At 44.6% G+C, this 26,798-nt stretch overlaps 1 protein-coding gene across 1 annotated transcript in view; it reads left to right on the top strand.

Annotated features, from left to right (window-relative positions):
• The window catches only part of LOC111957975 (E3 ubiquitin-protein ligase DTX1-like), a 58,149-nt gene that overhangs the window by 17,265 nt on the left and 14,086 nt on the right, over positions 1–26,798 (top strand). Inside the window, 1 exon segment of the mRNA XM_023979116.2 lies at positions 22,452–23,232. Within this exon segment, the coding sequence (XP_023834884.1) occupies positions 22,452–23,232 (781 nt within the window).

The raw sequence follows: 26,798 nt of genomic DNA, 5'->3' as shown, positions 1-26,798 counted from the left end.
GTCAGTGTTACGATTGTTGAGTGAGAGAGAGAAAGAATATTCCTATCATCTAATGAACACTGGTGTCATGGTTTACAGTCATTACATCCAAAGCTGAGAAGAATAGATGACATAAATGAATCAAAAGCTCCCAAGTGAACTCATAAAAGCACTTGTACCCCCGTATTTGAGAGAAGTTTTAGTTATGGGAAACCATTTTTATTTTAGCGTACAAAGCAAAAGCCCATGAGAAAGGTGCAGAGAGGAGCTGAGGACTGAGATCCTGAGAGAAAAGGGACAGAGAGAGAGAGAGGTGGGAGTGTTCCCCAGATGTACAATGAGTGTACAAAACAGTTGGAACACCTGCTCTTTCCATGACATAGACTGACCAAGTGAATCCAGGTGAAAGCTATGATACCTTATTAATGTCACTTGTTAAATCCACTTCAATCGGTGTAGATGAAGGGGGGGGGGGAACAGGTTAGGATTTTTAAGCCTTGAGACAATAATTGAGACATGGATTGTGTATGTGTGCCATTCAGAGGGTGAATGGGCAAGACAAAAGATTTAAATCCCTTTGAACGGGTTATGGTAGTAGGTGCCAGGTGCACCAGTTTGAGGGTGTCAAGAACTGCAATACTGCTGGGTTTTCACGCTCAACAGTTTCCCGTGTGTATCAAAAATGATCCACCACCCAAAGCACATCCAGCCAACTTGACACAACTGTGGAAAGCATTGGAGTCAACATGGGCCAGCATCCCTGTGGAATGCTTTCGACACCTTGTATAGTCAATGCCCTGATGAATTGAGGTTGTTCTGAGGGCAAAAGGGGGTGCAACTCAATAGTAGGAAGGTGTTCGTAATGTTTTGTACACTCAGTGACAGCCATGAAAGAGGGGAGCACAAAGACAAAAACCAGACAGAAACACAGGGCAGGTGTGATTTCTCTTTTACTTTCTCTTTCCATGTTTCTCTCTTTTTTCCAGTTCCACCCTCCCCTGTTCACTCTGGATAGAAGTCAGCTTTCCACCTCATCTGGTCCTTCAGAACGTTAGTTTATTATTTTGCCATTGTCTTTGTTTATATCACATCAATGCAAAAGTACTGCAAGCTCTAATCAAATGTACAGGATCACATTCTAACTTGAGGCGGCTATACAGCATTTCTGTATATGGAACAGAAAGACAGTTTATGAAGACTGATTCTTTCAGAATCAAACAACTGTCCTAGCCTCCTGATCTCCATCACCACGTCATGGTTCCTTTTCTGGAATGGGGACATGTAGCTCTGGGGTACTGTTCCACTCTCTAGCAGCTTGGAGAGGTAGTAGCTTACTACAACACTTGTAGCTCAGTGTCCAGACCAGACCCTCCTGCAGCTCCTTCGTGAAAGTGACCCTATGGCCCCCTTTATTCCTGGACCTTGGGGCTGTAGTGTTTGTAGTTCTGAATGTGGTCCTGTGAGGAGGAGACAGTTTGAGATATGGCCACGTCCTACCCAAGTGATTGAGGTAAGTGGACTGGGCACTGGAAATGGTAGCAGCTGCTCTGGCTTGGCAGCCTGGCACATGCAGAAGCACAGTTAGACACCCAGGGCATCTTTCCCTCCTCTCAACCTCTAATCTGATGAGTCACCACTTTTAACTTCTGAGGTGGATATCTGTCTCTTTCATCGCCCGTAGGGTGGCGCACAATTGGCCCAGGGTCGTCCGGGTTAGGGTTTGTCCGGGGATGGCCGTCATTGTAAATAAGAATTTGTTCTTAACTGGCTAGTTAAATAAAATGTATGAAATAAATATAGAGCCAAACCTTTTAAAGCTGCTCTCCGCCAGTGCTTCCCTTATCAGGGCCAATCTAGGAGGTCACTCAGATTCAAGCCTCCCCTCTCTCTCGCACTCTCATGCTCACTCTCACTCACTCACCACTGCTGTGAATATGAATGAGGCCCACCCGCCTCTCTCCCTCTAAACAACTCCATTAAGGTCTCCCTCTCTGCTGCCTGGTTTAATCTATCACCATCTTCTGCGTGTCAGAGGGAAACTGGTGGTTAAGCTGTGAGTGCCAGGGTTGACTCTTGGGGTGCCTGGACTAATGTTTCTATGTTTGAGTTGGACCAATGTGCTAGTGGGGTTAGTCAGGTTTGTTAAACTTCAGAGCACCCATACAGAACCTGGTCTGTAGATGTGGGTGTTTGATGGGAAGGTTTGTATGTGCCCATGTACAGCCTGCATGATAAATGGTTTTAGGTACTTTGAGACTACAACCCACCATGGACTAAAATTAAAGGCAGGGCCTCCCGGGTGGCGCAGTGGTCTAGGGCACTGCATCGCAGTGCTAACTGCGCCACCAGAGTCTCTGGGTTCGCGCCCAGGCTCTGTCGCAGCCGGCCGCGACCGGGAGGTCCGTGGGGCGACACACAATTGGGCTAGCGTCGTCCAGGTTAGGGAGGGTTTGGCCGGTAGGGATATCCTTGTCTCATCGCGCTCCAGCGACTCCTGTGGCGGGCCGGGCGCAGTGCGCGCTAACCAAGGGGGCCAGGTACACGGTGTTTCCTCCGACACATTGGTGCGGCTGGCTTCCGGGTTGGAGGCGCGCTGTGTTAAGAAGCAGTGCGGCTTGGTTGGGTTGTGCTTCAGAGGACGCATGGCCTTCGTCTCTCCCGAGCCCGTACGGGAGTTGTAGCGATGAGACAAGATAGTAATTACTAGCGATTGGATACCACAAAAAGGGGGGAGAAAATGGGATAAAATTTAAAAAATAAAAATAAATTAAATTAAAGGCAGCAGGTATATCTTTTTTTGTCAAACTACCATGTGTTTGATCTGTGCAGTTACAGAACATGATTGATGAAGTTAACATTTCATTAATTCTGGTAACAGATGCTCGAATGAATCCATTAGAGCCTCACATCTCTATTTCAGCCATACAGCACGCTCATGCTCAGCAGAACAAAACGATCGTTAGGCACTTGTCATGTTAAAGGTGACAGAGGAATGATAAGTCAGCACTGGTGTCTTTGATCAGTAGGGTATGGGATCTTTAGTGCAGAAAGATCATTGTTTGACTCAGAGCAGAGCTGTATTAAGGGAGCTAGCTTAGAGCACATGGCTCCCCTTGATCACTGACAGTACAGATCTCAGCATGGGCCTTTTATTTTGGTTCCAATCTTCCCTATCTATAGAACGCGCTATTCAGCCACCACACTGTGTGCATTCTGCACTGCAAAGCTGAGAAAGCAGAGCTTAGTTTGAGGCTTTAACGATTGAATAAATGTACAGTGCATTCGGAAAGTATTCAGATCCCTTGACTTTTTCCACATTTTGTTACATTACAGCCTTATTCTATAATTAATTAAATAGTTATTTTCCCTCTCATCAATCTACACAAAATACCCCACAATGACAAAGCAAAAACAGTTTTTTTGAATTTTTTACAAATGTATTAAAAATAAAAACCTGAAATATCACATTTACAATAGTATTCAGGCCCCTTACTCAGTACTTTGTTGAAGCACCTTTGGTAGCGATTTCAGCCTTGAGTCTTCTTGGGTATGACGCTACAAGCTTGGCACACCTGTATTTGGGGTGTTTCTCTGATTATTCTCTGCAGATCCTCTCAAGCTCTGTCAGGTTGGATGAGGAGCGTCGCTGCACATCTATTTTCAGGTCTCCAGAGATATTAGATCGGGTTCAAGTCGGGGCTCTGGTTGGGCCACTCAATGACATTCAGAGACTTGTCCCGAAGCCACTCCTGCGTTGTGTTGGCTGTGTGCTTAGGGTTGTTGTCCTTTTGGAAGGTGAACCTTCACCCCAGTCTGAGGTCCTGAGTGCTCTGGAGCAGGTTTTCATCAAGGATCTCTCTTTACATTGCTCGATCCTGACTAGTCTCTCAGTCCCTGCCGCTGAAAATATCCCTAACGCATTATACTGCCACAACAAAGCTTCACGGTAGGGATGGTGCCAGGTTTCCTCCAGACGTGACGCTTGGCATTGAGGCCAAAGAGTTCAATCTTGGTTTCATCAGACCAGAGAATCTTGTTTCTCATGGTCTGAGAGTCTTTAGGTGCCTTTTGGCAAACTCCAAACAGGCTGTCATGTGCCTTTTACTGAGGAGTTGCTTCCATCTGGCCACTCCACTGATTGGTGGAGTGCTGCAGGGATGGTTCTCCTTCTAGAAGGTTCTACCATCTCCACAGAGGCACTCTGGAACTCTGTCAGAGTGATCATCGGGTTCTTGGTCAACTCCCTGACCAAGGACTTTCTCCCCCGTTTGCTCAGTTTGGACGGGCGGCCAGCTCTATGAAGAGTCTTGGTGGTTTCGAACTTCTTCCATTTAAGAATGATGGAGGTCACTGTGTTCTTTGGGATCTTCAATGCTGCAGACCTTTTTTGCTACCCTTCCCCAGATCTGGGCCTTGACACAATCGTGTCTCGGAGCTCTACGGACAATTCCTTTGACTTCATGGCTTGGTTTTTGCTCTGACATGCATTGTCAACTGTAGGACCGTTTATAGACAGGTGTGTGCCTTTCCAAATCATGTCCAATCAATTGAATTTACCACAAGTGGACTCCAATCAATTTGTAGAAACATCTCAAGTATGATCAATGGAAACAGGATGCACCTGAGCTCAATTTGGAGTCTCATTGCAAAGGGTATGAATACTTATGTAAATAAGTGATGTACCCAGTCAGGATGCTCTTGATGGTGCAGCTGTAGAACCTTTTGAGGATCTGAGGATCCATGCCAAATTTTTTTCAGTCTCTTGAGGGGGAATAGATTTTGTTGTGCCCTCTTCATGACTGTCGTGGTGTGCTTGGACCATGTTAGTTTTTTAGTGATGTGGACACCAAGGAGCTTGAAGCTCTCAACCTGCTCCACTTCAGCCCCGTCGATGAGAATAGGGGCGTGCTCGGTACTCCTTTTCCTGTAATCCACAATCATCTCCTTAGTCTTGATCACGTTGAGGGAGAGGTTGTTGTCCTGGCACCACACGGACAGGTCTCTGACCTCCCTATATGCTTTCTCGTCGTTGTTGGTGATCAGGCCTACCTGTTGTGTCATCGGCAAACTTAACTTCTTATGGCTGCAATCCCGTTAACGGGATGATATGACAACAGCCAGTGAAAGTGCAGGGCGCCAAATTCAAACAACAGAAATCTTATAATTAAAATTGCTCAAACATACATGTATCTTATACCATTTTAAAGGTAATCTTGTTGTTAATCCCACCAAAGTGTCCGATTTCAAATAGGCTTTTCAGCGAAAGCACCACAAACGATTATGTTWGGTCACCGCAAAATCACAGACACACACAGTCATTTTTCCAGCCAAAGACAGGAGTCACAAAAAGCAGAAATAGAGATAAAATGAATCACTAACCTTTGATGATCTTCATCAGATGACACTCATAGGACTTCATGTTACACAATACATATATGTTTTGTTCGATAAAGTTAATATTTATATCCAAAAACCTCAGTTTACATTGGCGCCATGTTCAGAAATGCCTCCAAAATATTCAGAGAAATTGCAGAGAGCCTCGTCAAATAACATAAATTCTCATCATAAACTTTGATGAAATATACATGTTTTACATAGAATTAAAGATACACTTGTTCTTAATGCAACCGCTGTGTCAGATTTCAAAAAGCTTTACGACAAAACACAATATTCAATAATCTGAAAACAGCGTTCAGCCAAAAGAAAGCCATACAGTTACCTGCCAAATTGTGCAGTCAACAAAACTCATACAAAGCATTATAAATCTTCACTTACCTATGCTGATCTTCGTCGGAATGCACTCCCAGGACTCCCACTTCCACAAGAAATGTTCGTTTTGTTCGGTAATGTCCATCATTTATGTCCAAATAGCTATTTTTGMTAGCGTGTTTGGTAAACAAATCCAAKGTCAGGAYGCYCGTTCACTAAAAGCTGACGAAATGTCKAAAYGTTCCMTAACAGTCAGTAGAAACATGTCAAACGATGTATTGAATCAATCTTTAGAATGTTTTTAACATAAATCTTGAATAACGTTCCAACCGGAGAATTACATTGACTTCAGATGAGCGTGCTCCCTCCATGCTCCCTCTCATGTGAACGCGCATGGTCAGAGCATGGTCAGGTCATGGCAGACCTGACTAATTCCCCTCTCATTCAGCCCCCCTCACAGTAGAGGTATTAGACAAAGTTCTACAGACTGTTGACATCTAGTGGAAGCCGTAGGAAGTGCAAACTCATCCATATCTCGCTGTGAATTCAATAGGATCTTGGTTGAAAATCGACCAGCCTCAGAATTCCCACTTCCTGTTTGGATTTTTTCTCTGGTTTTTGCCGGCCATATGAGTTCTGTTATACTCACAGACATCATTCAAACCGTTTTAGAAACTTCAGAGTGTTTTCTATCCGAATAATAATATGCATATATTAGCAACTGGGACAGAGGAGCAGGCAGTTTACTATGGGCACCTCTGTGCACCTTTCATCCAAGCTACTCAATACTGCCCCTGCAGCCATAAGAAGTTAATGATGGTGTTGCAGTCATGAGTGAGTACAGGGGACTGAGCATGCATCCCTGAGGGGCCCCCGTGTTAAGGATCAGCGTGGTGGATGTGTTGTTACCTACCCTTACCACCTGGGGGCGGTCTGTCAGGAAGTCCAGGATACAGCTGCAGAGGGAGGTGTTTAGTCCCAGGGTCCTTAGCTTAGTGATGTGCTTTGAGGGCACCATGGTGTTGAACGCTGAACTGTAGTCAATGAAGAGCATTCTCACATACAGTTGAAGTCAGAAGTTTACATACACTTATGTTGGAGTCATTAAAACTCGTTTATCAACCACTCCACAAATTTCTTGTTAACAAACTATAGTTTTGGCAAGTCGGTTAGGATATTTACTTTGTACATGACACAATAAATTTGTCCAACAATTGTTTACAGACAGATTATTTCACTTATAATTCACTGTGTCACAATTCCAGTTGGTCAGAAGTTTACATACACTAAGTTGACTGTGCCTGTAAACAGCTTGGAAAATTCCAGAAAATGATGTCATGGCTTTAGAAGCTTCTGATAGGCTAATTGACATCATTTGAGTCAATAGGAGGTGTACCTGTGGATGTATTTCAAGGCCTACCTTCAAACTCAGTGCCTCTTTGCTTGACATCATAGGAAAATGAAAAGAAATCAGCCAAGACCTCAGAAAAAAATGTGTAGACCTTCACAAGTCTGGTTCATCCTTGGGAGCAATTTCCAAATGCCTGAAGGTACCACGTTCATCTGTACAAACAATAATACGCAAGTATAAACACCATGGGACCGCACAGGAAGGAGACACCTTCTGTCTCCTAGAGATGAACGTACCTTGTTACGAAAGGTGCAAATCAATCCCAGAACAACAGCAAAGGACCTTGTGAAGATACTGGAGGAAACAGGTACAAAAGTATCTATATCCACAGTAAAAACGAGTCCTATATCGACATAACCTCAAAGGCCGCTCAGCAAGGAAGAAGCCAGTGCTCCAAAACCGCCATAAAAAAGCCAGACTACGTTTTGCAACTGCACATGGGGACAAAGATCATACTTTTTGTAGAAATGTCCTCCAGTCTGATGAAACAAAAATAGAACTGTTTGGCCATAATGACCATCGTTATGTTTGGAGGAAAAAGGGGGAGGCTTGCAAGCCGAAGATCACCATCCCAACCGTGAAGCACGGGGGTGGCAGCATCATGTTGTGAGGGTGCTTTTCTGCAGGAGGGACTGGTGCACTTCACAAAATAGATGGCATCATGAGGGAAGAAAATTATGTGGATATATTGAAGCAACATCTCAAGACATCAGTCAGGAAGTTAAAGCTTGGTCGCGAATGGGTATTCCAAATTGACAATGGCCCCAAGCATACTTCCAAAGTTGTGGCAAAATGGCTTAAGGACAACAAAGTCAAGGTATTGGAGTGGCCATCACAAAGCCCTGACCTCAATCCTATAGAACATTTGTGGGCAGGACTGAAAAAGCGTGTGCGAGCAAGGAGGCCTACAAAGCTGACTCAGTTACACCAGCTCTGTCAGGATGAATGGGACAAAATTCACCCAACTTATTGTGGGAAGCTTGTGGAAGGTTACCCGAAATGTTTGACCCAAGTTAAACAATTTAAAGGCAATGCTACCAAATACTAATTGAGTGTATGTATACTTCTGACCAACTGGGAATGTGATGAAAGAAATAAAAGCTGAAATAAATAATTCTCTCTACTATTATTCTGACCCTTCACATTCTTAAAATAAAGTGGTGATCCTAACTGACCTAAGACAGGAAATGTTTACTAGGATTAAATGTCAGGAATTGTGAAATACTGAGTTTTAATGTATTTGGCTAAGGTGTATGTATACTTCCGACTTCAACTGTAGGTGTTCATTTTGTCCAGGTGTGGAGTGCAATATAGATTGCATCATCTGTGGATTTGTTTGGGCGGTATGCAAATTCGAGTGGATCTAGGGTTTTTGGGATCATGGTGTTGATGTGACCCATGACCAGCCTTTCAAAGGACTTCATGGCTACAGACGTGAGTGCTACGGGTCGGTAGTCATTTAGGCAGGTTACCTTAGTGATCTTCGGCACAGTCACTTTGGTGGTCTGCTTGAAACATGTTGGTATTACAGACTCAAACAGGGAGAGGTTGAAAATGTCAGTGAAGACACTTGCCATTTGGTCAGCGCATGCTCGGATTACACATCCTGGTAATCCATCTGCGCCCTGCGGCCTTGTGAATGTTGACCTGTTTAAAGGTCTTATTCACATTGGCTGCGGAGAGCGTGATCACAATGTCGTTCGGAACAGCTGGTGCTCTCATGCATGTTTCAGTGTTACTTGCCTCGAAGCGAGCATCGAAGTAGTTTAGGTCGTCTGGTAGGCTCGTGTCACTGGGCAGCTCTCAGCTGTGCTTCCCTTTGTAGTCTATAATAGTTTGCAAGCCCTGATACACCCGACAGCGTCGGAGCCGGTGTAGTACGATTCGATCTTAGTCCTGTATTGACGCTTTGCCTGTTTGATGGTTCGTCGGAGGGCATAGCATGATTTCTTATATGCTTCCGGGTTAGAGTCCCGCTCCTTGAAAGCGGCAGATCTACCCTTTAGCTCAGTGCAGATGTTGCCTGTAATCCATGGCTTCTGGTTGAGGTATGTTCGTACAGTCACTGTGGGGACGACGTCATCAATGCACTTATTGATGAAGCCAGTGACTGATGTGGTGTACTCCTCAATGCCATCGGAAGAATCCCGGAACATATTCCAGTCTGTGCTAGCAAAACAGTCCTGTAGCTTAGTGATCTGACCACTTTTTTATTGACCGAGTCACTTGTGCTTCCTGCTTTAATTTGTGTTTGTCAGCAGGAATCAGGAGGATAGTATTATGGTCAGATTTTCCAAAGGGACGGCGAGGGAGAGCTTTGTACGCGTCTCTGTGTGTGGAGTAAAGGTGGTCTAGAGTTTTTTCCCTCTGGTTGCACATTTAACATGCTGATAGAAATAGGTAAAACGGATTTAAGTTTCCCTGCATTTAACTCCCCAACCACTAGGAGCCTCTGGATGAGCGTTTTCCTGTTTGCTTATAGCGGTATACAGCTCATTGAGTGCGGTCTTAGTGCCAGCATCGGTCTGTGGTGGTATGTAAACAGCTACGAAAAATACAGATGAAATCTCTAGGTAGATAGTGTGGTCTACAGCTTATCATGAGATACTTTACCTCAGGCGAGCAAAACCTCGAGACTTCCTTAGATATCGTGCACCAGCTGTTGTTTACAAATATACATTGCCACCCCTTGTCTTACCAGAGGCTGCTCTTCTATGCTGCCGATACAGTGTATAACCCGCCAGCTGTATGTTATTCATGGCGTCGTTCAGCCACAACTCGGTGAAACACAAGATATTACAGTTTTTAATGTCCCGTTGGTAGGATATACGTGCTTGTAGTTCATCCAATTTATTTTCCAGTGATTGTACGTTGTCCAGTAATAAGGATGGCAAGGTAATATTAGCCACTCGTCAGCGGTTTCTCACAAGGCACCCCGATCTCTTTCCGCGATATTTTTTCCGTCTTTTCTCCTGCGAATGACAGGGATGAGGGCCTGTTCGGGTGTCTGGAGTAAATCCCTCTCGTCCGACTCATTAAAGAGAAATTCTTCGTCCAGTTCAAGGTGAGTAATCGCTGCTCTGATTTTCAGCAGCAACATTATATACAAAATAAGCTACAAAAAAATTGAAAAAACAAACAAAATAGCACAGTTGTTTAAGAGCCCATGAAACGGCAGCCATTATCTCCGGCGCCATCTTCTAGAATGGCTACAGAATATACTATAGTAATTAATGTAGTGGTTTTGCGGATTGTAGTATACTGTAGTATTTACTGTAGTGTTTTTGCAGACTGTAGTATACTGTTAGTATTTACTGTAGTGTTTTTGCAGACATTACTGTCGTATTTACTATAGTGTTTTTGTTTTATTATCTTTGATGTAGAAGTGGAGGCTTTATCCTTCAGAAAACCTACTGGAGATACGAATATTATATATTTTTTATAAATGGTAGGTAGGTAGGGCTGGGGTCTTAACAGATGGTTTTGCGCTTCTGCTCTTTTCTATAACCTGTAGGGAACACAATATGGTTTATACTTGGCATGTAGGTTTCTCACTTATGGGTGGCACAAATTGCAACATGGGGGAGGGAAATGGGCAGGGTATATGTAAATTAAATACTGTAGTATTTATTTACTATAGCTAAGTGTTTTTTGCGGACTGTAGTGTTTTTGCTAACATTACAGTAGTATTTACTACAGTGTTTTTTAAAGGGTAATACTGTAGTATTCTACAGTATACTACAACATTCAGCACTACATATAATCGAGGGATACTAATGTGTGTAGTATAATATTCTACAGTATACTGTAGTATTTTTTCATGTGGGTAAAGACAAACAGAATTAATTGTTTGGCACTTTGAAATGAAGGATTGGTGTAGGAGTGTTTGTTGGTGTTATTTCTGTATACTTTCTGTCCGAGCCCCAGAGACTTGAAGGTCTGCCTTGTGCAGTCTGTCTGTCGCCAAGTTTTTGGTGTGTGAATCATTTACTCAAACTCTCAAAGGCTGTCAGTTCCAGGGACTAATGAAAATGAGAGTGGGGATGACTGCGACAAGCCAGGGGAGGTACAATACACGGCTGGCAGACAACTCGGGGTTCACACTCCCCACACACACACTGACTCCTCCCTCCCTCCATGCCACCCACCCATGGAACTACAATAATTTATTTTGATGTTTTCAGAATGGCCACTCTGCAGAATATCAATGTGAATCTCTCCTCTCTCATTTTCTCTCCTTCTTCTCAGTATTTCTCTCTTTCACCTGTAAGTGCTTCTAAATCGTCATTCTTGGTTCCACTCCAAGTCCTATGACTGGCCAGCAGGAGAAACATCCTGCCGCAGCCTGTGAGGTGAATAATATTGGCCAGGTGTTCATGGCACATGGAGCACTGTGCTGTCGATCTTGAATGCAGCACTTTCCAGATGTCTCATTAATAATGACAGCAAACACACTCTCAGGGGGTTTGTCACCATTGGCTCAAGGTGAATTGTCTTCAGGCACAGAAATAGCCGAGGGACCTGTCTGTCCCTCACACTGGCTATCAGTCTGTGAGACATTAGTCAATGTGAAAGGGAGTGGGAGTCACAGCAGAGAGATGTATTGTCTCTGGTTGAAATGTGTGTGGGTTTTCACTGCAGATGGTTTCCCAGTTAATATGGACGCCTGAACAGACGATAGATCTGAAGCAAAGCAAAGATCACACATTGCAGCTCAATCTGTTAGATGGAACATTACCATGTTCATTTCCATATGATGAATAATACAATTATTTAAATAATTTGATCAAATGCATACACATACTTTAGTTCTACTTCATTGTATTCCCTTGGGGACTTTGTCTTGCATCTCATGTAATATACACTGAGTATACCAAACAGTAGGATCACCTTCCTAATATTGAGTTGCACCCCCCACATTCTACAAAGTGTCGAAAGCGTTCCACAGAGATGCTGGCCCATGTTGACTCCAATGCTCCCCACAGTTGTGTCAAGTTAGCTGGATGTCCTTTGGGTGGTGGACCATTCTTGATACACACGGGAAACTGTTGAGTGTGAAAAACCCAGTAGCGTTGCGGTTCTTGACACAAACCGGTGTGCCCGGCACCTACTACCATGCCCCGTTCAAAGGCACTTAAATCTTTTGTCTTGCCTTATTCACCGTCTGAAGGGCACACATACACAATCCATGTCTCAACTGTCTCAAGGCTTAAACATCCTTCTTTAACCTGTCTCCTCCCCTTCATCTACACTGATTTGAAGTGGATTTAATAAGATATCATACTGTAGCTTTCACTTGGTCAGTCTATGTCATGGAAAGAGCAGGTGGTCTTAATGTTTTTAATGCTCAGTATAAATCAATATAGCTTCTAGAACAAATTATCTGCATAAGAATGACCTAGAAACTTTTTCCCCTCAGAATTATATATATTATATATGGAACAGTTACTTTATTTTAGAAATTATAAGCATCCTCCCCAGCTATTCAGAGTATACTAGCTATATGTAATGATACATTTACGGTACTGTACTGAAAATACAATACTTACACTTCACACCAGTGTTGTCACGTTCTGACCATAGTTCTTATGTGTTTTGCTTGTTTTAGTGTTGGTCAGGACGTGAGCTGGGTGGGCATTCTATGTTGTGTGTCTTGTTTGTCCGTTTCTATGTTTGGCCTAATATGGTTCTCAATCAGAGGCAGATGTTTTGTGTTGTCTCTGATTGGGAATCATATATAGGTGGCTTGTTTTGTGTTGGGGATTGTGGCTGGTTGTTTCCTGTCTCTGTGTTTTCGCTGCACCAGATAGGGCTGTATCGGTTTGCCACATTTGTTATTTTGTTTTGTAAGTGTTCACATTTATTCGTCGTAATTTAACATGTTGAGCACTGGCTACGCTGCGTGTTGGTCCAATCCTTGCTACACCTTCTCTTCTCGTGAAGAGGAGGAAGGCTGCCGTTACAAGTGTAGGCTAAAGGCTATAACAGACAGAAGACAGTTATCCCATACTCGGGAATCTCCTATAGCACCAGCCATTGATATTTCATAATATTTCAGTTGGTTTTCAGTCCTCACGCTCCACACTGTACCACTAGGCTGACCCACCCGAGAGAGAAAGGCTGACTTTGAAAAAAGTGCTGAGCTGCTTGTTGGGCGGTTTTGGATTTATGAAATGAGTTTCTCCAAAAGCTCTGACCCCATCTCTAGGTAACACTGTTACGCTGCTTTACCCTTTGATGAAGCCCTATGGACTTCTGGCTAAAGCGGGGTGAAGTCTCTTAGACCTCCTACACCTTCCTAGAGAAGACACGATCCTGATTTAGAGCCTGAATATGACTTTTAGCCTCAACAAGTACATTCTCCCATTCTCAGGAGACCTGGTTGAGCTTGTCCTGTTTCTCTAAACACCCTGCTGGCTCAGAAGAGACAGTTCATTCAGGACAGATACCTTTTTTGTATCAAAATAGTCTAATTTACTCATTAGTCAATCAGATTGGAACAACGTGGAATAATTGTAACATTCACCAGATCTGAACAAGATGGAATCATTTAAACATTTGTCTTTTTTTTAAAGACAACATCAATTTGTTTGTAACAGGCTGCAGTGTCAAGACATTTCCAGTTGATGTAGGTTGCAAAGTTCATAGAAGAGCACATTAGAATCTTTCTCTTCAGCCATGTTGTTCCAGCAGTAAATCGGAGCGACTCTGTCTCTATCTGTCTGCAGAGTGAACAGTGTGGCCTGCCTGCTGACCTGCTGCATCACACCACATCTGACTACCTGGACGTGTTAGAGCTGATCAAAGCTGACCAGCACAGACAGGGAATCAAAGTGACACCTTGCTTTTATGTAGAGTCTTCACAGATAAGGCCAGACACTGAGCCTGTCTGGCAGCTGGCTGGGTAGACCAGAGGATTAAAAAAACCCTGTCTCAGCAGCACAGGGGATACTAGCCTGTCTACTCAACCAAGGCATCATCATCCTACAGGAGGCTAAAGGACACCATATCCACACCAGCTACAGTGGCAATAAAAAGTATGTGAACCCTTTGGAAATACCTGGATTTCTGCATATATTGGTCATAAATTTGATCTAATCTTCATTTAGGTCACAACAATAGACAAAGTCTGCTTAAACTAATAACACACAAACAATTATACGTTCATGTCTTTGTGTAAACATTCACAGTGCAGGGTGGGAAAAGTATGTGAACCCTTTGATTTAATAACTGGTTGACCCTCCTTTGGCAGCAATAATCTCAACCAAACGTTTTCTGTTGTTGCGGATCAGACCTGCACAACGGTCAGGAGGAATTTTGGACCATTCCTCTTTACAAAACTGTTTCAGTTCAGCAATATTCTTGGGATGTCTGGTGTGAACTGCTCTCTTGAGGTCATGCCACAGCATCTCAATCGGATTGAGGTCAGGACTCTGACTGGGCCACTCCAGAAGACGTATTTTCTTCTGTTGAAGCCATTCTGTTGTTGATTTACTTCTGTGTTTTGGGTCGTTGTCCTGTTGCATCACCCAACTTCTGTTGAGCTTCAATTGGCGGACAGATGGCCTAATATTCTCCTGCAAAAGGTCTTGATAAACTTGGGAATTAATTTTTCTATTGATGATAGGGCCTGGACAGCTTGCTGAGGCAGCAAAACAGCCCCAAACCATGATGCTCCCTCCACCATACTTTACAGTTGGGATGAGGTTTTGATTTTGGAGTGCTGTGCCTTTTTTTCTCCACACATGGTGTTGTGTGTTCCTTCCAAACAACTCAACTGTAGTTTCATCTGTCCACAGAATATTTTGCCAGTAGCGCTGTGGAACAGCCAGGTGCACTTTTGCAAACTTCAGACGTGCAGCTATGTTTTTTTGGACAGCAGTGGCTTCTTCCGTGGTGTCCTCCTATGAACATCATTCTTGTTTTGTGTTTTACGTATCGTAGACTCGTCAACAGATATGTTATCATGTTCTTTAGCTGACACTTTTGCTGACACACACAGGATTCTTCTTAACCTCATTGAGCATTCTGCGCTGTGCTCTTGCAGTCATCTTTGCAGGACGGTCACTCCTAGGGAGAGTAGCAACAGTGCTGAACTTTCTCCATTTATCTTACCGTGGACTGATGAACTTCAAGGCTTTTAGAGATACTTCACATCAGGAAATGCGTCTTGTGAATAGCAAACTCAAATTTTGTGAGTTTTTTTTTTTATAGAGCAAGGCAGCACTAACCAACATCTCCAACCTCGTCTCATCGATTGGACTCCAGGTTAGCGGACTCCTGATTCCAATGAGCTTTTGGAGAAGTCGTTAGCCTAGGGGTTCTAAATGATAGACAAGAAAAATACAATAATTTGTGTGTTATTAGTTTAAGCAGACTATGTTTGTCTATTGTTGGGACTTCAGATCAAATTTGATGACCAATTCATGCAGAAATCCAGGTAATTCCAAAGGGTTCACATACTTTTCCTTGTCGCTGTATATCTGTTCCTCTTCTATATTTGCCAAGAGTGGATTGTGAGAATGATACTCCATGAGTTGTATTATTTGATATGCAGTACATAGCAATTGAATCGACTCACTGGGGCTTGATTAAATCCAGCTATGAGTGTCTAGGGTCAGAAGGATTGCACTGGGATTGCATTGTCATATCCAATGACTCATAACCATTAGTTTGTGTTTTATTTGCGTTTCTATGTAGCCAGTACAGCTCTTCTTGAGGTCGAGAAGGACCTGTGCAAACATCCCTCAATGGCCCCAAAGACTAGTATGCCTCTCAATTGGCTTTCTGCTGAGTTAGCGAACCATTTTAACTGCCTTACACGCTTGTTAACTGGCTGATGGCTGACATGAAATATCATCCTGTCACATAGATAAATACTGCTTGGAGCAGGCAGGGGTGTGGTGGAGGGGTTGCGTGTGCTTGTCACTCTCTCTTGTAGTGAGTGGAGTGAGAGGCTGTCTGCTCCACAGGTGGTTGGTGGCACCTTAACTGGGGAGGACTGGCTCATAGTAATGGCTGGAATGGAGTAAAGGAATGGTATCAAACACATGGTTTACACTCCATTCACCTCATTCCAGGCATAATCATAATCCATCCTACCATCAGCAGCCTCCTGTGGTCTTCTCACATGTAAGGTCACCTGTCAGAGATAGAGAGGAGAGGCCTCTGAGCTCCAGCAATCCACTGTGTCTCCAGATGGCTCAGACACATGCACTCACTTCCCCACCTGCCACCACCCACCACCCGCCTTAACACAGTACAGTACTGCCACCACCCCCCTTAACACAGTACAGTACTGCCACCACCCGCCTTAACACAGTACAGTACTGCCACCATCCACTTGCTCTGCTAACAAGAAGGCTGCTTGCCGTATCCTCTGTGGCAGGTCTGGACAGTGTCTTATGGAGAGTCTTTGTGACGCCCCAGGCCCGGGGCTTTGTGGGGCTCTGTGTCCCATCCCAGTGACATACTAAAGATGCAGGCTCCTGCTAGACCAGCTGCCTGATGAGGGGCTTTCTCTGTGTGAAGTGGAAGTGACAACTTGACACACTCAACGGGGTGGCAGAAAAGTAGAAAGAGAGTACACTTGACAGAGCTGAAGCACCTTGACACAGGACAGTCACGACACACCCACACACACACACACACACACACACACACAGTCTGCAGGGTTGTTTCAGGGTCTGTTGCATTGCTGCAGTGCAATATCTGGCAGGTACCTCAAGACTAACTCAATTTTTTTGGTCCGTCTTTGTTACCACCATAACTGCAAACTCTGCACAAGTGCATTGTAACTGGCCAGCTCCCCAAGGCAGGGGGGTAGAGATGAGGGGGGAGGGGGCTCTGCTACTCCCCCCCCCCCCCCCCCCCCCCCCCCCCCCCCAGCTTGTCTTGTTTGGCAGCCTGTCTTAGGAGGACTGAGTCATCGGGGGCTACTCTGCTGCAGTATTCACATTGTAAGCTTGCCTGGGTAAGAGAAAGTGAGACATCCTCATTTCATTCCACTCTAGCAGAGAAGCTCTATGCATATCACCAACCCTCCCCCGCCAACCCTCCCCCGCCAGCCTCTTCCTCTCCTCCCAACCACCTGTACCTTTTCGTCCTTTGTTCATCCATCACGTCGGCTGGAGAGAGGAGGCTGCTGCTGTAGGGATTCTAGGTTGCTTCCCAGCACCACGGGTCCATTATAGCTCTGCATTATTATGTCAAAACTGTACAGTGGCTCAGCAGTATAGAAATTTGCTTTGTTAAAGTGATCTGGATAATTAAGTTTGAGGGAGCTTGGGTGGGATAGTTATGGTAAGGAGTAGTATGTTGTAGCCAGTAATATTCTCAAGCCAGCTACTGATACCACACTGTCATCCTCATTACCTAGCTCTCTGATCTCAGATGAGTTAGTGGCATGCTGGTATAAAGCTAGTACAGTATCTCACAGTACCTATGATGTATGTTTTATTACTTTGTGAACATGCTTGCTGATGCTGTATGCATGTCATCCATATGTTTCAGGGGTCCTAATCCTAATGGGTACGTACATAGAGATTGTATTTTCACCACTTCACCACAGATCTGTTTGACCTAGATGTTTTATCTCACAACGAGGACGCATTTTTATGTCATCGACACCCTCCTAGTTCTGTGTGTTCTCTCATAACTGTATCGGGTTAATTGTTTGTGAAGGCCTTTTTTCAGGAGATGAAAGGGATATTTCCATTCAAGCTGTGCTAGTGGGGTTTTAGGGAAAACATCAACCATACCTCAATTACTTTATTGCCTGTATACCGTAGCAGCACATAATGGAATATTTATTGTTCTTTCACTGATATACAATATTCGCATAGAGAATGTGTCCAGGATAATAAATCCATTTAAGTGCAAGCTGAGGTACAGCCCAATAAACATTTAGTTAGAAATTAGGTCGATGAACTGTACCAAATGGCAATATATCCCACAGCAGTAAAATAGAAAAGCTTGTATATGTCAAACCCTGATTTAGGAAAGGTATAGCTATAATGAATCTTATGTTATGATATATAAGTGAGCAAAAGAGTGCACCTGACCCAGCACCACAGTGTTCGCCACTGGCCAGTCAGTTTGGCTGCTGTACAGATGTAGGATCTTAATTTGATTACACTGCTGCAGGAGAACTTATCGTGTACAGTATTTAAGGTTTAAAAGACTTCTGACGTTTGTAATTTCCACTTAGACATTTTTGACTTGATTTTCCATTATGAAAATCTAGCAACCCCTACAAAATTGTCCATTAATTATAATCCACATAATAATTCACATTTCCTGTTGCTGCAATATTATTTTCCTGCTGTAGCAAACCGCCTCAAATTAAGATCCTACATCTGTAATAAAAAAATGATTAGCCTCTTCCTATTAAGTGCTACTCAGCTAGCTAGCATTCGGCATCCTCACAGTGTAGCTGTTACTGGCCTCTCTCCCTCTGTAGTTACAGGAACTCATGGAGCTATTTTTAATAAGCTCAGGGTGGCCCAGGGGGAATTGGAGAAGCTTGTCAATTATTAGGATACATAATGGGCCTGTATCTAGAGGCATACAGGGCTTATCATCAGCCTGTCTAATGCAGCACTAGTGAGAGCATGAGTTCTGGGTAATGTGGACAACAAGAGTGTTGTCTAAGATCAGGATGGTAGCCAATGAGTGACAGGGTGGAAAATGTGAAACATTTGTCAGAGTTGGTGACTAGCCAGGAGTGGAAAGGGAGGGCTGGCATCAGCGGGAGATGAGAGAGTCAGACAGACCTGTGAGGAGCGAGTCAGACAGACCTGTGAGGAGCGAGTCAGACAGACCTGTGAGGTGCGAGTCAGACAGACCTGTGAGGTGCGAGTCAGACAGACCTGTGAGGAGCGAGTCAGACAGACCTGTCTTCAGCTGAAGACCAAAACAATCCTATTAAAGAGAGTGATGGAATGATAGACTCTGTCAGGGAAGGAACAGATCTTCAGGAAGCCACGAGTCTTAATAGTTTAATTCACCCTGAACTCACCTTTCCGTGTGTGAGCTTGGGTTAGAGTCCCACAGTGAGGCTTGACACAGTTATACATGACACAGCCACGTCTCCTCACCCAATGGGACCGCTGTTTTGTTGGGTAAGGACATCTGGAGGATGTCATGAGGAGGAGGATGGGACGGGGGAGAGGGGAGGAGAGACTTAGGAGGGAAGGGAGAGACCGGTGCCAAAGGCACATAGGGTTCAACAGGAAGTGACCACTCTCTCTCGCCGCTTCCTGTCAGGAAGAGCATAGAGGGTCGGCTGGGTCGCACGGAGAGCATCAACAACTCAGCCTCAGTCTTTGGGCTGGAGACATTATATATATACAACAGTAAATTACTGCATGAGACCGACAGCCATATAAGGTGCTGCAAGGTTGTTCATGCTGTATGTGAGTGGAGCTTCCTGTTATGGTTCCATGTGATTACTGCACTGTTCTGACCTTCACTCTCTCCTTGAGGCCCTATCTAACCCGAGTCACTACCACAGCATAGAAATGCGCACAGTAGAGCAGATACAGTCCCTCAGCTAGATGGTTAGCTCTTGTCTGTTCGACGTTCCTATGTTTCATCTTTTGACAGGTTATATCTGTCACGCCCTGATCTGTTTCACCTGTTCCTGTGATTGTCTCCACCCCCTCCAGGTGTCGCTTATTTTCCCCAGTGTATTTATCCCTGTGTTTCCTGTCTCTCTGTGCCAGTTTGTCTTGTATGTTTAGTCAAGTCAACCAGCATGTTTTTCCCCTACTCCTTTTTGCTATTCTCCTTTTTCTAGTCCTCCCGGTTTTGACCCTTGCCTGTTTCTGGACTCTGTACCTGCCTGCCTGACCATTCTGCCTGCCTTGACCACGAGCCTGTCTGCCACTCTGATCTGGTTTTGACCTTTTTGCCTGTCCACGACCATTCTCTTGCCTACCTCTTTGGATTATTAAATATTGTAAGACTCCAACCACCTGCCTCCTGTGTCTTTATCTGGGTCTCGCCTTGATAATATCCTGGGGTTTATATGTGAGGTATATGATTTATGGTCTGGAATAGGAGGGGTAATGTATTCACAAATTGGCCCCTGGTGAGGGATTATCCCTCATGGGAATGTCATGGCCCTACATCATATCCTGTTGGAGTAATTAGCTGTAATAACCAGGTAACATGATTTCCAATCAAACCTCCATTTGGGCATGTCACTGTTTATAGAATATATTTGAGCAATTTTGTGTATGTTCTCTACATTAGCTTCCATTAGGGCCTATGAAAGCCTAATTGGCTCTTAAAGGAAGATAATGTTTATAGGGCCCTATAAACTCTGGTATGCGGACAGAGTCCAGACATTAAAACGGAATTCAACAAAATAAAAAAATGAATTGAACTTAGTAAGGAAATCAACTAAATGTATTGAAAATGAATTAATTTGCCAAAGTTTATCATAAGACATGAACAGAATGCATCAGTGATTCGTATTTCCTGCGACGTTCTGAAGAGGCAACACAAATCCCCCACCTGTGTATGTGCGGTGCGAACAGCTACCATTTTGTGTAGCAGTTAGCGATGAGGCTAACGAAAAGTCTTCTGGTAGATGGAAAGGCTTTACCGAAAACCTTCTCAGTTAAATGTTAACTAGCTACAATGTAGCCTATGCCTACCTGGCAGAATTATATCATGATTATTTGCGTCAATCCAGTTGGTATTTGTTTAGCAAACTCTACCAACACGTGCGCTACAAAAACACCCGCTAAAAACCACGCTGGAATTAAAGGGTTACTACACCCAACAATGTAAATAAAATAACAAAATATCCCAGACCTCAAAAGTGGTCTCCTGATGTGGTTTAAACATTGTTGTGGACTTAGAACATCCAAATGTGTTGTTTTTCTATTTATTTTTTTAAAGTGTGATTTTTTTTAGGGTGGAAACCTGAAAAAACAGGGAGAAAGGAAACCTTGAAAAACAAAACAGATTTTTATAGGGCCCTATGTTTATATTTCCTTGGTGAAGCTAAATTGATGCCCAGCAGATAAAAAGTCTCCACATCATCAAATATTTATAAGGCTAGTGTTAGTTAACTCAGCGTTTAACAAGAGAGTGTGGTGCTGCTGCACATCCATTGATTGGGTCTGAGACGTGAGAACACACACACACACACACACACACACACACACACACACACACACACACACACTGCCTAACAGGGAGAAAGAGAGAATGTTTGTCTGTTGCATGTTAATGTATCCCACAGGAGAGAACACTAAGTGATAAAAGCCTACTCTGTAGAAGAGCTGTTCACTCCATCTCATCCTCTATCCCCACCTGAGGCTCTGGGTATACTACTGTAAATCAACATGCTGGATGAGTAATTGGTAGTCAGGAGTGAAACAGTGAATAAGTGATACAGTGAGTGAGCTCATTGAATGGATGAAACAGTGGTAGCTATGAGTGAGTGAGTGTGAATTGGTGAGTTTTATCCTAACATCAGGCATGGGAAGTAATGCATGAGGGAGAGAGTGAAGAGAGTGTGTGTGTGGAGGAAATTGAAAGTCAATCAATAGACCACTGAGGCAAGGAGAATGAGTGAAGGAATGGATGACTGACTGGCTGGGGAGGTGAGTGACAGAGGCAGCTGGCTGTGTGTCTGTGTGCAGAGGTTCTCAGCAGCCTTCCAAATGAAATGAGCTGCCAAGCCAAGTCCTTTAGCACAGTTTGCGGCAGAGATTCAAGGTCAGTGCTGCTGATTCTGCTGATGCGTTTTATTCTCTGGTGCCAGTGATGCTGTGCTGTATGGCTGGGGGGCCACAGCCTTTTACGCCAGCCTTTCCCCCCACCACACACACGTCCTTCCTTCCATTATCACCCTGGTGTTCCACTGCAAGTTAGTGTGCATTTAGCTGTTAAATGAAATGGGGGAAGGGTGGTGGTGGTGGTCCTAGCCGTAGAGCCTGGATACCCTTGCTGGTGTGCTGCGTAGCAGGCAGGAGATGGATGGGGAGAGGTGTCCTGATTTCCCATGTGACCACAGTAATTGTGTTATATTGGAGGTGGGGGCTGTGAGGCCATCAGCAGGAGGGCAGGGTTACACCTCTGTCTCCCCCTCCCCTTCTTCTTCCTCAACACAGAGACATGTAGAAAATTATGACTGTCATTTTCACATATTAGAATCTGGGTTACTTTTTGATTTTGAAGCATGCTTGGCCAATTTATTCAATGAGTTATACATTTAAATTCATGATTATTTAAACAAAAAGTGGTTTGAGATCTTGGTAAGTGAATCATCTATGATGGATACGTACAGTAGATCTTTCCTCTGACCTCCTATCCTCTCGCTCTCTCCCTCTAGGCACCATGAGGCCGGTCCACAGGAACTTCTATGAGCCGTCGTCAGCCCCGGGGAAGGGTGTGGTGTGGGAGTGGGAGAACGACAGCGGCTCCTGGACGCCCTACGACATGGAGATCTGTGTGACCATCCAGAACGCCTATGAGAAGCAGCACCCCTGGCTGGACCTGACCTCTCTGGGTTTCTGCTACCTCATTGACTTCAACAGTATGGTCCAGACCAACCGGCAGAGCCAGAGGAAACGCCGCCTGCGCCGACGCATGGACCTGGCCTACCCTCTCATCATGGGCTCCATCCCCAAGTCCCAGTCGTGGCCTGTGGGCGCCAGCTCCGGCCAACCCTGCTCCTGCCAGCAGTGCATTCTAGTCAACAGCACGCGGGCCGCCTCCAACGCCATCCTGGCCTCTCAGCGCCGTAAGCTGTACGGAGGGGCCGCAGGAGCTCCAGGGGCCACAGGCACGCTTAATGTGGTACGGCAGAGTAACACTTTCGCCGGAACCACACTCTGGTCCCCAACCTCCGGTGCCGGGAGCAACAACATACAGCATAACAACATAAGTGCAGGAAGTGGCCAAGCTAAAGCTGAACAGGTGCAGTCGCCCCTGTCTAGTTCCAACTTCCCTTGTTCCCCGGCACTGCCGTCCCTTCCGCTTGCCCATGGCCACTCCCACACCCATGCACACTCCCACGGCCACCATGTCATCATCAACGGGCAGAACAACCTGAACCGGCCGGGAACCCAGCGCATTTCCATGGGCACTGCTAGAGGAGCCATCCCACCAGGGTAACCATGACATTCATTTGAATTACATTCCACTACAGATTTGCAAAACAGAACATGAGAATAACACAAATGCACTAGGAATGCATTTTAAATTCGATGACAATAGATGAAAGCAATTAAAGGTATAAAAGGAAAAATTACACCATTTTGCTCTGTCTGTCTACCTGTCTGCTGTACAGCTTTACAATACCTCTGCTGGCATATAGTGTATGTGTCTGGTGCATTGTGTTGTGTTGCATCACATTATGTCTCTTTGTCTCTCTCTCTCTATCTCGTTCTCTCTATCTCGCTCTCTTTCTCTCTCTCTCACCCTTTTTTTTCTCGATCTCGTTCTCTTTCTCTCTTTCGCCCTCTCTCTCTTTGTCTCTCTTTGTCTCTCTTTTCTATCTCTATGTTGTGTGTCTGCTGATTTACTGCACTTCTTGTTAACTGGGTGATCAATGGCTCTGCAGTGGGAGCTCCAGGTCCTGGGTGCATTGACAGCTCTACTGCCTCTCCTCTCCTCTCCTCTCCTCTCCTCTCCTCTCCTCTCCTCTCCTCTCCTCTCCTCTGCTCTTTCTCCTGTTTCATCTCTTCTCTCTACTCCTCTATATGCACTGGGGAGTGTGGGGAACTGTTCTGCTCTACATTTGAATCTTAGCATGGTTGTCCTGGATATCAAGCTTACACTTGCCTCAATAGACTCCAAATAGCTGTTTTCTGCTCAATGCCTCTAATTTTACCCAGTAATTTTTTACCACACAGCAAGCTATGTGTCATTATATTCTATGCTGAACACTGTATGTGTGTTCTGTTGTTTGTGTGTGTGAAGGTGTGTTCTTGTGGAAGTGTATGCCTGTGTATGTGCGTGTGTAAAGCTGTGCTCCCATGTAGCTGTGGAAACCCATTTGCCATGGAGGCAGAGATACACTGGGGAGAGGTGAATAATGGATCAAGGAAAAATGGGAGCTTGAGCAGAGCGATCCGACCCGAGAGCAATTTAGTGAAGGGAACTAAAGGAAAGTAGTGTCTAGAACTGTAACCAATACCGCTGTTCCTATCCTGTTTTCTTTACTAAAATGAACCCTCTGGTGATCTCATTTCATTCCATTTCCCTTTCACAGCTTATGGGGAGAGACACAGTTAGACAGTATGTATTGAAATGATACTGTCCTTCAGGCAGACTTCACAAGGCCTAGTTCTGTGTAAGGGAATGTGCGATGTTGGCAGTTCATGGCAGCACATGACTGAGTGGACAGGTGGAGGCTGGAAACCTGAACATGTGAAACAGGCAATAGTGTATTGTGTGTGTGTGTGTGTGTGTGTGTGTGTGTGTGTGTGTGTGTGTGTGTGTGTGTGTGTGTGTGTGTGTGTGTGTGAGACAGCTGAGAACCCCTGTAGTGATTTTTAAGGGTCCTATCAAATCAGAGGGCTGGAGTGGATGGAGTGCTCGTTTCTCACCTCTGCGCAGTGGGCGGGAGGGAGCTGTGAGAGGCTGTGGGAGACGACTGAGAGAAAAAATGGAGCGAGACAGAGTGAGAAAGAGAAAGGGTTGAGGTGGAGAACAACATTTCCCAGGCGTGTGGCTCTACACACACAGGATGAGTGTGGTTAACAACTACACACACAGGAGGACACAGGCACGTGAACACCCTCACATATTCCCACCAGTGCATTGCAGACAGATAACACAGAAACCCACGCAGAATAGAAACATTTCAAGTTTTTTTTCTCATACACCCACACCCAAATCTCACTTGTTTTATACACTCTATAACTACCTCATAAACTCACTGCGTCTTTCTGTTCTCTGTGCTTATTTTGAAACCCACTCAGGGTTGATGGTGTGAAATAGCTGACAAGAAAACATGCGTCTTATCTGATGTTGCAGTAATTCTCTCCATAGTAAATGTTCAAATAACATGTTCCCTCCTGCAGCACTGTATGAATTTCACACATGCTGCTAGTAGGCAGGTGCTATATTACACATCTATACACATTGTAAGCTGTCACCAGTGACAAAGACTGCAGTTTAAATAATAACCTTGTGAGAACATGTAGGTGTTTATAATTTGTATTTATTTATTTCACCTTTATTTATCCAGGTAGGCTAGTTGAGAACAAGTTCTCATTTACAACTGCGACCTGGCCAAGATAAAGCAAAGCAGCGCGACAAAAACAACAACACAGAGTTACACATAAACAAACGTACAGTCAATAACACAATAGAAAAATCAATTTAGAGTGTGTGCAAATGTAGAAGAGCAGGGAGGTAAGGCAATAAATATGCCATGGAGGCGAAATAATTACAATTTAGCATTAACACTGGAGTGATAGATGTGCAGATGATGATATGCAAGTAGAGATACTGGGGTGCAAAAGAGCAAGAGGATAAGTAACAATATGGGGATGAGGTAGTTGGGTGTACTATTTACAGATTGGCTGTGTACAGGTACAGTGATCGGTAAGCTGCTCTAACACCTGATGCTTTAAGTTAGAGAGGGAGATATAAGACTCCAGCTTCAGTGATTTTTGCAATTAGTTCCAGTCATTGGCAGCAGAGAACTGGAAGGAATGGCGGCCAAAGCAAGTGTTGGCTTTGGGGGTGACCAGTGAAATATACCTGCTGGAGCGCATGCTACGTATGGGTGGTTGTTGCTATGGTGACCAGTGAGCTGAGGTAAGGCGGGGCTTTACCTAGCATAGACTTATTGATGACCTGGAGCCAGTGGGTTTGACGATGAATATGTAGTGAGGGCCAGCCAACGAGAGCATACAGGTCGCAGTGGTGGGTAGTATATGGGGCTTTGGTGACTAAACGGATGGCGCTGTGATAGACTGCATCCAGTTTGCTGAGTAGAGTGTTGGAGGATATTTTGTAAATGACATCGCCAAAGTCAAGGATCAACAGGATAGTCCGTTTTACGAGGGTATATTTGGCAGCATGAGTGAAGGAGACTTTGTTTTGCGAAATAGGAAGCCGATTTTAGATTTAATTGTGGGTTGGAGATGCTTAATTTGAGTCTGGAAGGCGAGTTTACAGTCTAACCAGACACCTAGGTATTGGTAGTTGTCCACATATTCTAAGTCAGAACCGTCCGGAGTAGTGATGCTAGTCGGACAGGAGGGTGCAGGCAGCAATCGGTTGAAGAGCATGCACTTAGTTTTACTAGCATTTAAAAGCAGTTGGAGGCCTCGGAGGGAGGTAGGAGTTAGTTTAATGAGCTAGTTTACGCCTGGATAATTTCAGGCTTAGTCTGAACATGGTTGTTGTAATGTAGTCATGATTATCAGAGGTGGAGTAGAGCTTGCCTGGCTACCCAGACTCCTTGCTCCGGCCAAACGCTACGCCATGCACAAGGATGTTAGTTTCTTCTCTGCAATGAACGCATTCGGGTTGGTGTGATTGGTCCAGAAACCGATGGGTTTGGCCAGAGCCAGAACACAGGCAGGTAAAGCGACAGTTTGAAAAGTCGTCAGTGGCTTGATATTCTGATTGGTTAGGGACGATCCAATCAGTGATGACTTTGTTTTGTACAATGACCCTCGTGCGCCTCGTCACCACAAACAACTTCCATGGTGGCAGT

Source organism: Salvelinus sp. IW2-2015, linkage group LG33 (assembly GCF_002910315.2).
Source record: "Salvelinus sp. IW2-2015 linkage group LG33, ASM291031v2, whole genome shotgun sequence".
Classification (NCBI taxonomy): Eukaryota; Metazoa; Chordata; class Actinopteri; order Salmoniformes; family Salmonidae; genus Salvelinus; species Salvelinus sp. IW2-2015.
This window is presented reverse-complemented; position numbering and strand designations above follow the sequence as displayed.